At 32.7% G+C, this 17,183-nt stretch overlaps 1 protein-coding gene across 1 annotated transcript in view; it reads right to left on the reverse strand.

Moving 5' to 3' along the window:
* Positions 1 to 16,042: 16,042 nt before the first annotated feature.
* The window catches only part of BLM (BLM RecQ like helicase), a 61,873-nt gene continuing 60,732 nt past the window's right edge, over positions 16,043 to 17,183 (reverse strand). The window contains exon 22 of the mRNA XM_051981139.1: positions 16,043 to 16,492. Within this exon, the coding sequence (XP_051837099.1) occupies positions 16,315 to 16,492 (178 nt within the window). The 3' untranslated portion in view covers positions 16,043 to 16,314. The remainder of the gene's footprint in view (positions 16,493 to 17,183) is intronic.

The raw sequence follows: 17,183 nt of genomic DNA on the forward strand, positions 1-17,183 counted from the left end.
GTCCGATTCTTCTTGTGCAACAAAATAACTGTTTAGACATGTATACATATATTGTATTTAACATATACTTTAACATATTTAACATGTATTAGAATACCTGCCATCTGGGGGAGTGGGTGGGAGGAAGGAGGGGAAAAATTGGAACAAAAGGTTTGGCAATTGTCAATGCTGAAAAAAATTACCCATACATATATCTTGTAAATAAAAAGCTATATAAAAACAAACAAACAAACAAACAAAAAAACAATACAGTGACCCAAAACAATTCCAATAGAATTTGGATGAAAAATGCTATCTGTGTCCAGAGAAAGAACTATGGAGACTGAATGAGGATTGGAGCATAATATTTTGACCTTTTTTACCTTTTGTTTTGATTTTTCTTTTCCAACATAATGCACATGGAAATGTTAAAAATAAGTGTACACATATAACCTATATCAGATTGCTTGCTGTCTTGAGGCGGGGAGGAGGTAAGGGAGGAAAAAAATTGGGAACTCAAAATCGTACAAAAATGAATGTTGAAAACTATCTTTACATATAATTAGAAAAATAAAATACTATTAAAATAAAAAAAATTAACTTAAGAAAAAGAAAATGAAAAGAGGGGAAAAAAGACATGGTTCTAGGCATTAGGAATGGAAAAATGAAACATTATTATACTGTGCCTGCCTTCAAGAAGTTTAATGGAATAGAAGAGGATATGACATACATAAGAAAAATACTCTTCAGTCCAAATCAACAAAATTCATTAAGCATCATTTATGGTGAAGCACTGTGCTGAGGATACAAAGTGCCCTCATGAAGCAAGCACAAATAAATAAAAGTATCTATAAAGTAATTCCAAGAGGGAAAATATGCTAATAGAGGTGTCTCTCTCTCTCTCTCTCTCTGTGAATAGTCTCATAAAGGAGGTAGCACCTGAACCATTTCTTTGAAAGAAGTTTGTTTTTTTTTCCTGAAGCAATTGGGATTAAGTGTCTCAGTGTCGCAACAGCCTTTTATAACCTTCCTCCTTCCTACTTTTCCAGTCTTTTAACACCATCCATTGACTACTCTACAATGCTGTGGTATTGAACCTTCCCTATTCCTTGGACAAAGCATTCCATCCATTTTCAGTCTTCCTGAAGGCATTTTCATTGACTGTCCCCCATGCCTTCAGTGTTCTCTTTCCTTTCTCCACCTCTTGGGCTCTCTTAGGTCTCAGCTAAAATCCTACTTCCTATAGGAAGCCTTCCTCAACGTCTCTTAATTCCAGTACCTTTCCCTGGTTCATTATATCCAATTTATCCTGAATATAATCTGTCTATAGTTGTTTGAATGTTCCCCACCTCCCCTAGTAAAGGGTGAGCACTTCCAGAACAGGGACTGTCCGTATCACCAGCCCTTAGCCTAGTTCCTGGCACATAGTATATACTTGGTAAGTGCATCCTGGTTGGCTGACTGAAATAAAACTATACAATAATATATGTTGCGAAATAACGCAGGTAGGGGGTGATGGTGGGAGGAACAAAGAAGTTCAGAGAAGGCCCTCTAGGAATGTTTGAGGAGAGAGCAAATACTTTGAGGGCTCAGGACAAGACCAAGTGTGTGAGCGGATTGGAAAGATACCATGTTACTGGAATGCTTAAAACCACTATACACCAGATTGACTACAGGCAGAGAAAGCACTTTCATAAGGAACCCTTGTGTGGTTATAACCGTCTCATGTCTTCCTCTTTTGAATGGAGACCAAAACCCAGCAGGGTGTGGTTGATAACTCCCAACTGACTTTGATCCTAGAAGATAGAGGAAGGAAGGTAGCTTTCCTCATACATTTGAAGGGTTTCATGTGGAAGAGAGAGTTAGATTTGTTTTCTGAAACTCTAGAGTGCAAAAGCAGAGCCAGTGAATAGATATTACAGGGAGGTAGATTTAAAATGTAATATAAAGAAAACTTCTAACAATTAGAATTGCCTAATATGAGGGAGTGACTTCCTCATTTCCTGATTTATTCATAGAGAGTAAAATAGTCTTTTGTCTTCTTTCCTCACAAATTTTATGTTTTACGTGTACCTCTCTTTTATGCAGGAGGCATATATATAAACACATATATGTTTACCACATACTACTTTTCATTTATATTATCTCCCATGAGATAATTCAAGATAGTAATCTTGAACATACAGATCTTATCTTAGATACCCCTCCATATCTTCCTTCCTCCTTCCCCTCTCCCCTACTTACTTTGTATACCATAAGCTCTGTTTATTGAATTGACTTAAATGAAGTCTGGGATAATTTAAGAATGAGTTTTCAGGAGGGAGATAGGATTAAATGAACACTTAAGTTTCTTTCCATCTCTATGATTTATTAATGTTTGAGCTGTTTACCTCAGAGTTGTGACACGGACTGGTGTATGGAAAAACTTGTGGAAGGCAGACCAAACAGGAAGGGCCTGAAATGATCCAAATAGGTAGTGCAGTAGAAGTCAGGAGGATCCGGGTTCAAATATGGCCTCAGACACTTAACACTTCCCAGCTGTGTGACCCTGGGCAAGTTACTTAACCCTAATTGCTCCAGTTTAAAAAAAATATCAATTAAAGGAGATAGATTGAGGTTGATAGTTCTCCCAGGAGAGGGTAGTGTCATGAGGGCCAAATCTGGCCTGCTACTTATTTTTGTTTGCTTCTTCCTACCCCACCCCCCACCCCTCCCCAAGGTAAGAATGGTTTTTATATTTTAAAATACAACAAAACCTTGCTGGAACTGTGAAATGGTCTAGCTAGTCTGGGAAGCAATTTGGAAATCATTTAATTGTGCATTTGACCCAATGATACCACCAGTATAAATTAATGCAGAATCAAGTGAGCAGAACCAGAACGAGTAAGAGAACTTAACATAAAACCAAAATAACTTTGGTTTTATATATATATATATATATGTAATATAGCTTTGAAAAAAATATATATATATAAGTAATATAGCTTTGAAAAATTTACGAACTTAGATCAATATAGTAACCAAGGAGGGATTCTAGTGAGAAAACACATTACCTATCTCTGTGCAGAGTGAGAGGTACCTTTTTGGGTATAGTCAGTGTGGGTATTTGCTTTGTGTAACCATATCTGATGCAAGGAAATTATTTTTCTTTTAATGGGGGAGTGGGAGTGGAGAGTGAGGAGGGGAGAGCTAGTGATAAGTTATCAAAAATTTTTAAAATTAGAAAAGACACAACACTTTCTGGTTGTGTGATCCTGGGCAAGTCACTTAATCCCAATTGCATCAGGAAAAAAAATTAAGAAAAGAGGGTCAGTCATTTGTTGAAGGCTAGCAGGTCCATGTCCATACTGGCTTACCATCTCCCTAATATTATAAAGACATATGGGGAAAAATCAGGATATCTTGATGGAGAATGCATTCAATAGAAACAAGATGTTTTTAAGTATACTATTTACCCCTCAACAATGAAGACATACTTGAGGTAAATATGCATTAATGTGATAATTTCTGCTATTTACTACTGTTTCAAAAAGTACCTTGGTATTGATAAAACATTTGAAGTTATCTACAATTCTGTTGATGTTGATGAGCATCACAACTAGGCTATTTATAGTTCTATGTTGATAAGTATCTTGGTATTGATGGATGGGGTCCATACTGAAATGTCAAAGTATGGAATGTTCATTAACCCTGGAGGGATAATGATGTCAACTGAAGGGAGCTTATGTTGCTCACTAGTCTATGGGTATATTTCAGATTAATAAAGCAAGACGCCAAAGCATATCTTCCGCCTGGCCTCAGGTAGGGTTTTCACACTCTTAGTTTTCACTGGAACTGGATTTCAACAGTCATTGAAACACATTAAAAAATGTACAGATGAGAGCAGAATAAAAGGTTAGTAGGAAACAGACAAGCAGGACAATTTTGGAGATAACATGTTAAATTTATTATTTGCTTAGAGAAAAGCAAGCTGTTCATAATATAGATTGGCAGTTCCACATGTTGTCTTTTTTCTGTTCTGCTTTTTATGTGGAAATATTCATCTTGCAGGGTTTTTTAAAAAAAATGGTTTATCTATGTTATTTTAGTTTTTTGATTTAACATTTTTATTTTTCCCAGCTACATGTGAAATTTTTTAAACTTTTTTTTTTAAATTTGAGTTCCAGATTCTCTCTCTCTCTCTCCTCTTCCCCCATTGAGAAGGCACATATGAAGTTATGAAAAACATTTCCATAATTCTCATAAAGTTTTAAAAAAGTATGCTTCAATCTCTATTCAGACACAATCAGTTCTTTGGGTATGGATAGCATTTTTTTTTTTTAAATTTTAAGTTCTTCAGAGTAGTCTTGGATCATTGCATTGCTGAGAATAACAAAGTCATTGACAACTGATCATCCCACAACATTGTACACAGTTCATTTCACTTTCCTTGAGCTCATGGAGGACTTTCCTGGTTTCTTTTGCAAGCAGTATCCCCTCAGTTTCCAATTCTTTCTTTCAGGGTTGTTGTAAGCATTAAACTAAATATGTGTAAAGCACTTAGTGCTGTGCCTGGCATATAAAAAGTGCTATATTAGTTCTTGTTCCCTCCCTCATCCTACTTGATGTTGGTTAAGTGTAGAATTAAAAAAAAAAATATATATATATATATATATATATGGGACAACATAATGGTATGAATGATATTCGATCTCATTTCTTTCTTTCTTTCTTTTTTTTTTTTTTTTTGAGGCAAATGGGGTTAAGTGACTTGCTCAGGGTCACACATGCAGGAAGTAGAGTGTCTTGAGGCCATATTTCAACTCAGATCCTTCTGATTTCAGGGCTGGTGCGGTATCCACTACATCAACTAGCTGTCCCTCTACCTCATTTCTTTTATATCATCTGGTTAAGTTGCAAATGAGAAAAAATAAGGACATTTTCAAAATGAGACATAAAATAAACAAAATTAAAAACAAACAACCTGATTAATAAAAAACAAAGGACTGAAATGATCAATAAAACTGATAGCTATTAGCCAATTTAATGAAAGAGAGGGAAAAATTAAAATACTAGAATAAAAAAGAGAGAAGGAACAAATTACACTAAGAGAAATAAAGAAGATTATCAACAAATATTTTTTTACTACATGATGCTATATTTGCACCAGCAATTTAAGGATGGAACAAGATTAGGAAGACAACTAGCATAATTGATCACTTAACTATCAAAACAATAAAAACTTAGTGATCATATCAAGAAATGCAAAAAAGATTAAAAAAAAACATAGTCAATATAAAAATCAACAACAACCAACTAATCACATCTCAAACAAAGGAACCTAAGGATTTTTTCTAAATATGGTAAAAAGCATCTATCTGAAACTATAAAACACAAGAAAAAGAAATTAAAGGAATGAACACTGGCAAAAAGAGAATAAAGTATTTCTGTAGATATTATGATGATTTATGAAGAACAAAGACAATTAACAAACAAAATTAACTGAAACAAATACTTCTAGGAAATTAGAAGTAAATAAGATAAACTTTCAAAATCATTAGCATATTATACATTACAAATAAACCCCAGGAAAAAAGAAATACTACTTACAGCAGAATACAGTTAAATAGAAATACTATTTACAATAACAAAATGAATTAAAAGTTTTAAGTGTAAACCTATGAAGACACAATAAGATTTGCATAAATATTACCCCAAAACAATTTTTATGAAAAAGAACTAAATAATTGGAATTACTCAGTGTTCATAGCTTGGCCAGGCTAATATAAATAAAAAAGGACAAAACTACCCAAACTAGCTTATAAAATTAATAATGAGACTATCAAACCCCCGAAGGAATACATTATGAAACTGGATAAAATAAAGTGCACATGGAAAGATAAAATGTCAAGAACATCAGAGAAATAATATATCAGGAAAGAAAAAGGCTTATTATTATTTCAAAGTATTACAGTGTAGTAATTACCAAAATTATTTAGTACTGAAGAAAAAAGGAGATCAGTAGAAAAGATTAGACAAGCAAAACCTAGAATAAAATGTGTAAGACAGTCTTTTGTTCTATATGTCCAAAAACATAAATTATTTGGGAAAAATTTCATTATTCTCTCAAGACCATTGGGAAAACTATATAGTATTTTACTGAAAAAAAAAAAAAAGGAGCTAGGACAACATATTATACCACCTGCCACAAAAAATTCACAATGGACCAAAGGTTTGTTACAAAAAAATACCATAAAAAAACCTTTTGAGAATAATAAGGTATGCTTTTCCTAATGGATATGGAAAAGAATAATCATTTTTTGATATAAAGAAAACCATGAGACATTTTGTTTAAAGATTTTATACAAATAAAGTCAATGCATCCAGAAAAGGAAAGGATGTAGACTGAAAAAATTATATTAAATATTTCTGAAAAAAGTCAGACAAAAAAATCTATTGTATAGATGGTTTCAACTGTAAAATGGGGATAATAGCAGCTAATTCTCAGGGCTGTTGTAAGAATCAAATGAGATAAAACTTGTACAGAGCTTAACACTATATAAGTACCTATATAAGTGCTTATTCCCTTATTTTCCCTGAAAAAAAAAAAAAAGAACAAGAGCTAGTCAATATTAGGTAAATAATCAAATAAGAACATGAACAGGCAGTTCATGAAAGAATAAACACAAATTATCAACAAATCATCCGAAAAGTAATATGTAAAAAAGAATAACAACAAACATTTATTAAAATACACAAAGCATTATATCAATATAGAAAGACAAAAATAAATGGTACTCTCCTTAAGAAGCTAACATTTTACTGGAGAGAGACAACATAGACACATACACATATAAATTCGAAGTATTTACAAAGTAATCTTGAGAAGGGAGGAATGCAACAACTGAGGTGAGGGGAATTTCAGGAAATGTCTTAAGTAGGAGGTAGTACTCGAAGGTAGTGCTTTGAAGGAAGTAAGGCATTCTGTGAAGTCAAAGAACATAGTGAATTCCAGATTTTTGCAGAGGTTTGGAGATGGAATGTTATATATAAAGAATAAGAGAATTTTGATCTGATTTTTCTTGTGCAGCATGATGAATATGGAAATATGTCTAGAAGAATTGCACATGTTTAACCTTGCTGTCTTGGGGAAAGGGAAGGAGGAAGAAAGGGGAGAAAAATTTGGAACAGAAGGTTTTGCAAAGATGAAGTTGAAAATTATACTTGGAAAAATAAAATATTATAAAAAATTAAAAATGAAATAAAAAAGAAAAAGAAGAAAATATGGGGTAAAAATGTTTTATACATGAAAGGCAATGGCACATAGGTGGGAAATACAGTTCTTGTACATAGAACATGAAGTAAGCTGGTTTGGCTAGAATATAGACTGTATAGAGGAAAGAAAAATAAATCCTTCCAGGAAAAAAAAAACAAACAAAAAAAAGAATAATAAGTGAAGAAGAGTAATATGAAAAGAGATGAAGTAAGGGGAGCCAGATGGTTGAAGTCCTAGAATATCAGGTTGAGGATTTTGCAGTTTATCCTAGGAGCAACAGGGAGTCATTGAAAGTTGTGAAAGGGGCTGACATAGCTAGATCCAGTTTAGGCCAGATCTACATTAGGCAACCGTGTAAAGAATTGGATAAGATAGTCTGGAAGCAGAGTGAGCAATTAAGATTAAAAAAAAAATTAGTCTGGGTAAGACATGAGGACCTAAATTAAAGTAGAGGCTGTGTGAATGGAAGTAGACAGAGGGAGAAATTATGAAGATAGCATGGCAAAAGATAGAAATTAGAAGTAAAAACAACTGTGAGAACTACTTCACACCCAAACTGACAAAAGACAGTTAATGAAGACAAAATTCATTATTGGCAGAGAAGTGGGAAAAGAGACTTGCTAATTCATTGCTACTGGAACTATGAAGTAGTTCCATCATTTCAGACAACAATGGTAAGTAAACTACAAATTCATACTCCTTAACCCATAAATCCCACTTTTAGGTTTGTGATTAAAGTAAGGTAGTGACAGAAAAAGACCTACTTGTAAAAAAAAAAAAAAAAACTTATAGTAGTACTATGTGTAATGTGAAAAACCTAATATTTGAATATTGGGGAATAATTAAGTAAATGTGGTATATGAACATAATGGAACATTAATGCACTATAAAGAATGACACAGATGAATAAAAAAATAGGATGTTTATATGAAATAATGTAAATCATAAAAAGAACCCAAGGAACAGTATAGAGATTAAATGCAACCATACATAGAAAATAACTTCAAACAGCAATAAGACATAGGAAATGATGCAGAGAATCTGCCTGTCATATACCAGTTATTTAATAAATGCTTGTCAACTTGATCTACTGGTAACAGAAGAATACAGTTGCAAGGACTAAAGTGTACTTTTTCTCCCCATGCTTTGCTAGTTTTGGCTCTTTTTTGCTTTGTTTGGCTTTATCACTTATGATTTTACTTATACTGTCTGGCTCTCATTCATGGATGTATTTGAATGTTTGCATATATTTGAACATTAATGGGCAGCTAATGGAAGTATCAAGTTTAGAAATCAGGACAGACTCATTTTCTTGAGTTTAAATCTGGCCTTAGACACTTACTAGTTTTGTGACTCTGGCCATGTTTAACTTTTGTTCTAATCTCTTTGCCAAGAAAACCCCTGATAGGGTCACAAAGAGTTGGACATGACTGAAACTACAGAACTTACAACTTACAAAACAAATTTAAGGTGGCAGTATTGAGATGTAATGGGCAGCTATTAAAATAGATGACTACTACATGTTGTTTCTAATCTCCCTGATCCATGAAGTCTCACTCTGGTTTTTCTCAGCTCATCTAAGGAACAGAAAGGTAAACAGGATGTAAAGGTGTTAGTTAAGTGCCTTTCCATCAGGAGGAGGGAGGGAACCTCTAAAAGATGCTCAAATTGATACATTTTTAGGAAGATAAGAAATGACTGGTAGGTCCAGGGAGACATCTTTTCTAAACTGGAAGGATAGCTCCTGGCGGTTGAAAATAATTATGGATCACAAGCAGACAGGTAATAAGGTTGGGTTGCCTCTTCCCTCTAGGTGGGGAGTTCAGGGAGATATTATGGGGAAGACCAGACTGCTCTTCTGCCAGTGAAACAGTAGTATTTCTACCTGGGGGTGAGTTGTAGCCAAGTTGTAAATTGGGCTATAACATTAGAGGGTAGAAAGATGCTCAATGCTCATCATTTTGGGTCCAAACACTTGATTTTATCAGTGTAGAGAATTTCTGATGTGGAAATCCTTTTAATGGAGATCTGCATGTCATTTTGGAGACTGCCCTGGACACTAGGGTGACTTAACTAGCAGTTACAATGATTGTGTTTATCAAAGGCAGGCCTTAAAACCAGTCTTTCCTGACTTTAAGTCACTAAAACCCTGTGCCTATTTTAACTGAAGATAATAGCTTTCTAAGCAAAGAATTAAACATACCCCAAAGTTAGCTCACAAGATTTTTGCCAAAGAGACAGAAAGGCTAGATTTTGGTGTTACCTGATGACCTTAGCTTTCTTCAGGCAGGAAGCCTTTTTCTGAATAAGGAAAATAAGGTACACACAAAAAAATTTAGTAATTTTCTTGGGATCATAACTGCTAAATGTCTGAGTTGGAACTAGAACACAGCTCATCTGATTTCAACTCTTTCTACTATATTATACCCAGGGATTCATGGGTTGGAGGGAGGACAGATATATTATCTTTTAGGATTCTAGAGAACAGAGAGGTCACATGTCTTTTGATCTAAGTAGCCAGGGTTTTAAAATTTTTAACATGGCTGGGAGATTAGAGTCCTGATGACAGTTTAATCAGCTTCTATACATAACATTTCATGGGAAGAGTAGCTAACAAGGTTCTACCAGATTACTATGTCAGAGGATTGTTGTAAGAAAGCCTAAGGTCTATGTTATATGCTATTATTAGTGAAAAAAACTGAAAAAAAAATTTATCCACTGAATTCCAAGACCAGGGAGACCAGTCTTTGAAATCAAGGAGATGGGGGTTGTGCCCTTGAGAATTTAATATCCCTAAACTTATTCTACTCTGAGATGGTTTACAGACAGCACTTGGGAATTTCATGGAGAGGAAATACTCTTCCTTTAGTACCTTTACACCAAGAGTTCTTAACTTAATTTTATCCTGGTCTTCTAAGAGTAATTTTAAATGCATTGGTTTCTTATAAGCTTATATGTTTATAATATACTTATTTGTATTATATATAGAAATATATACATATTTATAACACATACATATTTCTACGAAACCAATTATGTTGAAATACAAGGATCAAAATAAGCCACTAATGAAAGAATAAACACTTAGAATAGAAAAGGAAGAACATTAATAAAAATTTTATTGCACTATTAGCAATAGCAAAAAGAAATAGAAGGAATCAGAATAGGGAATGAGATAATAAAACTATCTCATTTTGTAGATGATATGATATACTTGGAAAATCATCTCAACCAAAAAATTAATAATTTTAGCAAAATAGCAGAATATAAAGTAAGCCCACACAAATCATCAGCATTCTTAGAGGATTCTACAGGAAGAGAGAATTAGAGATCCCATTTAAAATAACTCGAGATAGTATAAAATACCTGGGAATATCTCTAACAAAACAAATCCGGGATCTATATAAACAAAATTATTAAAAAAAAAAAAAAGCCTTTGTACACAAAAAAAATCAAATTTAAATTAGTGGAGAAATAGTAACCACTCATGGATAGGCAGGACCAATAAAAATGACAATTTTACCAAAATTAATCTATATATCCCAATAAATTATCAAAAATTATTTTACAAAGCTAGAAAAAATAATTCATTTGGAAGAACAAAAGGTTAAAAATATGAAAGGAACTAATGGAAAAAAATGTCAAGGAAGTAAGTTTGTCGGTACCAGATCTTAAATGAATATAGTTATCCATTATTTGACAAGTATAAAGATTGAGTTTTAGGGATAAGAATTACCATTTGGTAAAAATTGTTGAGAAAAATGGAAAGTATCTGGCAGAAATATCTTATACTATTTACCAACATAAGTTCAAAATGGATGCATGACCTGGATAAAAAAGGAAATATTACAAGAAAATCTGAAGAACTAGGAGCTTATTATCCATCAGACTAATGGACAGGTGAACAGTTTACAAACAAACGAGATAAGAATGTTGCGAGATGTAAAATGTATAATTTTGAAGACATTAAATTAAAAAGTTTCTGCACAAATAAACAAATATGGCCAAGACTGGAAGGAAAGCAGGAAAATGGGGGAAAAATTTTTTAGACAGTTCTTCAGATAAAGGTCTCATATCTAAAATATATAAAGAACTTTGTCAAATCTATAAGAATGCATGTCATTCCCTAATTGATAGTCAAAGGATATAAATAGGCAGTTTCCTGATAAACAGATAAAAACAATTTAATCATATGGAAAAATGTTCTAAATCATGATTAGAAAAATGCAGTCAGCTAGATGGTGCAGTGGATAGGGTACTGACCCTGAAGTCAAGAGGACTCAAGTTAAAAATCCAGCCTCAGATATTTAATACTTCCTAGCTGTGTGACCCTGGGCAAGTCGTTTAACCCCAAATGCCTCAGGGGGAAAAAAAAAGCAAATTAAAACATCCTTGAATATCATTTTACACCTATTAGGCTAAAATGATAGAAGGGAAAAATGACAAATATTAGAGGGAATATGGAAAAATTGGGACTATAATTCACTATGAACTGATCCAGCCATTTAGTAGTGAGATGGCCCAAAGAGAAGTTATTAAGCTGCTTATAACCTTTGCCCCAGCAATAACAGTATTAGGTTTATTTCCCAAGATGATTAGGGAAAATGGAAAAGAACCTACATGTTCTAAACTATTGAAAGCAGTTCTCTGTGGTGGCAAAGAATTGGAAATTGAGGATGACCATCAATTGGAGAATAGCTAAACAAATTACGATATATGTTCATGATGGAATAGTACTCTTCTATAACAGAAATTAGTTTTATGATTTTAGTAAAGCACGCAGAAACTGCCACAAAATAATTAATAAAACAAGCAGAACCAAGAGAACAGTACAGTACAGTAACAGCAGTATTGTTTTAAGAACAATTTTGGGCAACCAAATCATTCCTACAATTATAGTCAATGACAAATTAACCTCAAAGATCCTCTGAAGGAAGATACTGTTTGAATCCAGAGAGGAATTTTGCTGTAGTGTAGGAAATGAGTTGATTTAGAAAAACAAGGAATGACTCTGACTAATGAAGGAAGATGCTATCTACTTTCAGAGAAACAGGGGATCGGAGGAACTATATGATCTTACATATATGTATGAGTATATATGTATACATTTAGTTATCTATATCTAGGGGTGTGTGTGTGTGTGTGTATTCATGTTTAATTGTAGCCTTCTTTAGGGTAAAATAGGAGGAGAGGGGAAAAAATATAAAGAGCATAGCAGAGAACAAAAGAAAACCAACAAGGAAGCTTTCTTTGAAAACAGTGTATAGCATTTATTATATAGGTTTTCTTGAAATGGAAATTTGTTTTGTATTGAATCCCTGTTGTGGTCTGCTATATATAGGGCCAGGTTTTCTTTTCTTTTCTAATTTTTTTATTTAAGTGTAAAATTAAAAAAAAAAAAAGCCTTTGTACACAAAAAAAATCAAATTTAAATTAGTGGAGAAATAGTAACCACTCATGGATAGGCAGGACCAATAAAAATGACAATTTTACCAAAATTAATCTATATATCCCAATAAATTATCAAAAATTATTTTACAAAGCTAGAAAAAATAATTCATTTGGAAGAACAAAAGGTTAAAAATATGAAAGGAACTAATGGAAAAAAATGTCAAGGAAGTAAGTTTGTCGGTACCAGATCTTAAATGAATATAGTTATCCATTATTTGACAAGTATAAAGATTGAGTTTTAGGGATAAGAATTACCATTTGGTAAAAATTGTTGAGAAAAATGGAAAGTATCTGGCAGAAATATCTTATACTATTTACCAACATAAGTTCAAAATGGATGCATGACCTGGATAAAAAAGGAAATATTACAAGAAAATCTGAAGAACTAGGAGCTTATTATCCATCAGACTAATGGACAGGTGAACAGTTTACAAACAAACGAGATAAGAATGTTGCGAGATGTAAAATGTATAATTTTGAAGACATTAAATTAAAAAGTTTCTGCACAAATAAACAAATATGGCCAAGACTGGAAGGAAAGCAGGAAAATGGGGGAAAAATTTTTTAGACAGTTCTTCAGATAAAGGTCTCATATCTAAAATATATAAAGAACTTTGTCAAATCTATAAGAATGCATGTCATTCCCTAATTGATAGTCAAAGGATATAAATAGGCAGTTTCCTGATAAACAGATAAAAACAATTTAATCATATGGAAAAATGTTCTAAATCATGATTAGAAAAATGCAGTCAGCTAGATGGTGCAGTGGATAGGGTACTGACCCTGAAGTCAAGAGGACTCAAGTTAAAAATCCAGCCTCAGATATTTAATACTTCCTAGCTGTGTGACCCTGGGCAAGTCATTTAACCCCAAATGCCTCAGGGGGAAAAAAAAAAAAAGCAAATTAAAACATCCTTGAATATCATTTTACACCTATTAGGCTAAAATGATAGAAGGGAAAAATGACAAATATTAGAGGGAATATGGAAAAATTGGGACTATAATTCACTATGAACTGATCCAGCCATTTAGTAGTGAGATGGCCCAAAGAGAAGTTATTAAGCTGCTTATAACCTTTGCCCCAGCAATAACAGTATTAGGTTTATTTCCCAAGATGATTAGGGAAAATGGAAAAGAACCTACATGTTCTAAACTATTGAAAGCAGTTCTCTGTGGTGGCAAAGAATTGGAAATTGAGGATGACCATCAATTGGAGAATAGCTAAACAAATTACGATATATGTTCATGATGGAATAGTACTCTTCTATAACAGAAATTAGTTCTATGATTTTAGTAAAGCAGGCAGAAACTGCCACAAAATAATTAATAAAACAAGCAGAACCAAGAGAACAGTACAGTACAGTAACAGCAGTATTGTTTTAAGAACAATTTTGGGCAACCAAATCATTCCTACAATTATAGTCAATGACAAATTAACCTCAAAGATCCTCTGAAGGAAGATACTGTTTGAATCCAGAGAGGAATTTTGCTGTAGTGTAGGAAATGAGTTGATTTAGAAAAACAAGGAATGACTCTGACTAATGAAGGAAGATGCTATCTACTTTCAGAGAAACAGGGGATCGGAGGAACTATACATAGTATGATCTTACATATATGTATGAGTATATATGTATACATTTAGTTATCTATATCTAGGGGTGTGTGTGTGTGTGTGTATTCATGTTTAATTGTAGCCTTCTTTAGGGTAAAATAGGAGGAGAGGGGAAAAAATATAAAGAGCATAGCAGGGAACAAAAGAAAACCAACAAGGAAGCTTTCTTTGAAAACAGTGTATAGCATTTATTATATAGGTTTTCTTGAAATGGAAATTTGTTTTGTATTGAATCCCTGTTGTGGTCTGCTATATATAGGGCCAGGTTTTCTTTTCTTTTCTAATTTTTTTATTTAAGTGTAAAATTAAAAAAAAAAAAAGACAAAACAAACACCGGAGACCAGTAGTCATGAGTCCCGAGTTCTAATACTGCCTAGCCTTGACATGGGATAGCTACTCCTGGGACAAATCTTGAACTCCTGTTTTCCTCTCTTTAAAAAAACTGGGGCAGAAGCTTCAGGTTTCCCTGGGCAAGAACCCTCCACAAATATAATGGCCTACCAAAAAAAATTAAGTAAAACCAACAATGAATAGAGCAAAGTAAAATTATCCTTAAAAAGGGGATGGGGAGGGGAACAATGAAGCATAAGCAGAAAGGGAAAAAAGAATTTAGAATTAATCATTTCTGACGGAGGAAAAAAGAAGAATTAGTTAATAAAAATAAATAAGTAAAACTCCCAACTGGAGAAAGATGTAGCAAAAACAAGAGGGATGAAGAGGTGAAGGGAAAAAGAGACTCTATGGGAATATGGGACACATCAAAGTAGTGTCTTTGATTTTAGGGACAAAGTCCTTACTTAAGAGGAACCCAAAATTTAAAAAAAAATCCAAATTAAAACTAGTATAAGAAATAGAAATAGGAAAAAAAACCACAAATTTAAGTCTTATGCTTTTAAATATGAATGGATTAAATAAGAAAATAGATGGATAAGAACACAAACCACTACAATCTGTTGCCTACAAGGAAAGCAACTAAAAAGTAGACATACTTAAAATGAAAATGGAGCTGGAATAAAACTTGATATGCACCAGGTAAATTTAAAGAAGCAGGAGTTCTAAGTATGATTTCAGACAATGTAAAAATAAAATTTTATGATACAAATTGAAATGAACAAGGAAATTGAATTATGTTTAAATGAACGCTACACAATGAATTAAAAATTATTTAAAACATGTTACAAATGACACAGCACCTAAAATCATAAAAGTAAACATTAAATTGAAAAAAGATAGACAATAAAAACAATAGATTTTAACATTCTTTTTACAGTTAGACAAAATTAAAAAAGATAAATTAAAGGAAATGTATAGAATAGAACAAATTATTGGAGAAATTAAAACTTAATGATGTACAATGCTTCTAAATGAGAACCACTAAAGAATTTAACTATTTTTTTAAGCCTCACAAAGAACTAAAAAACAAAACAAAACAAAACTGATCATGTGTTAGGGTGCAGAGAAATTGCAAATAAATATAAGAAGGCAAATATATCAAACATGTCTTTTACAGACAAAAATGCAGGAAAAATAAGAATTAATTCAAATAAGTAAAAGAGAAGATATTTTGTACTTGGGGAAGCAGGGAGTATTAATTTTTAGACACCATAAATTTAAAAAGATGAAATGATGGCACCCAGTAGATAGTCAGTGGTACTAGAGCTTCAGAGAAGGATCAGGGCTAGAAACTTGTTGGGGAAACCCATGTATTTGCAGTACCTCTGAAAAGGGAAACCAGAGCAACCACAGGATTTTAGAAAACTTTATTTGCTACAGATTATTTTGAACAATGGCCATGGTACATATAATAACAGTAAACCATGAGTATCTGAAAGAAGTGTCTGTTTTTACCCCACAAAAGATCCAAAATAACTGAAAAGATCTCTAAAGTTTAAATAACATATACTTTATCAAAAATAAAATTCACAAGCTGAAGTATAGCACAATTATTGTTATAGTCAGTGCAGGTCAGATGATGACAGATACAAAAATATGAACTATGCACATTTGTATTTGATTGTTATAAAAATGAGTATGATGGTTGAAGGAATGGTCTATTTTTAGGTACTGGTGGAGCCATAATCCCTAATTTTCTACTGGCTCCTGAAGATACTTGAGAATTATAAGATGTTGAATTGGATCCAAATGCATTTGAGGATTTACTTTTAGAAGATGTCTTTCTGCTCGTATTAGAAACCCTAGAAATATGACCAAAGAAATCCAAATTAGACCATGTTGATTTCATTTTGACTAGTAAAATAAAATTACACTTATCATGAACTTATTTTAAGCAAATGTCTAAATAAAACTACCAAACCAAAGACAATAAAAAATACCCTTCAGGAATAGTAATACGAGGTAAAATAATCTGCATGTCCAGTGCTGCCACTATTTCCTACATTAACATAAGAATTGCCATGTTGAGTCATATACTAGTCAGCCCAATATTGTTTTGAGTAGGTATGATTGCCCTCCTCAATGTAAATCTCAAAAAAAGTGGGAATATGCTGAAGATATTCTTGTTTTGCTTAATAATTCATTATGGATTTTTCTAATTCCCTTTTTTGTATATCTTTATTTTCAGTCTGTATAACTTCTTGGTGATAATAAGTTCCTTGAATTTATTTTTTGACCTATAAACCAATTTTTATCATTTATCTAAGCATACTTTTATCCCCTAGATCAGGGATTTAAACAAGTTTATTCTATTAATCCATAATAAATTTTCCTTTTGCAATTTTATAGATTTTGATTTCATATCTCCTTGTCCTAGTTTGTTATACTCACCCACCACTGAGGCTGTTTCAGGTAAATTAAATAAATGAAAACACCTTAAATCCCCCAAAGTCTTGGCCTATGTGTACCATATAATCACAGTCACATTCCAGG

Source organism: Antechinus flavipes, chromosome 2 (assembly GCF_016432865.1).
Source record: "Antechinus flavipes isolate AdamAnt ecotype Samford, QLD, Australia chromosome 2, AdamAnt_v2, whole genome shotgun sequence".
Lineage (NCBI taxonomy): Eukaryota > Metazoa > Chordata > Mammalia > Dasyuromorphia > Dasyuridae > Antechinus > Antechinus flavipes.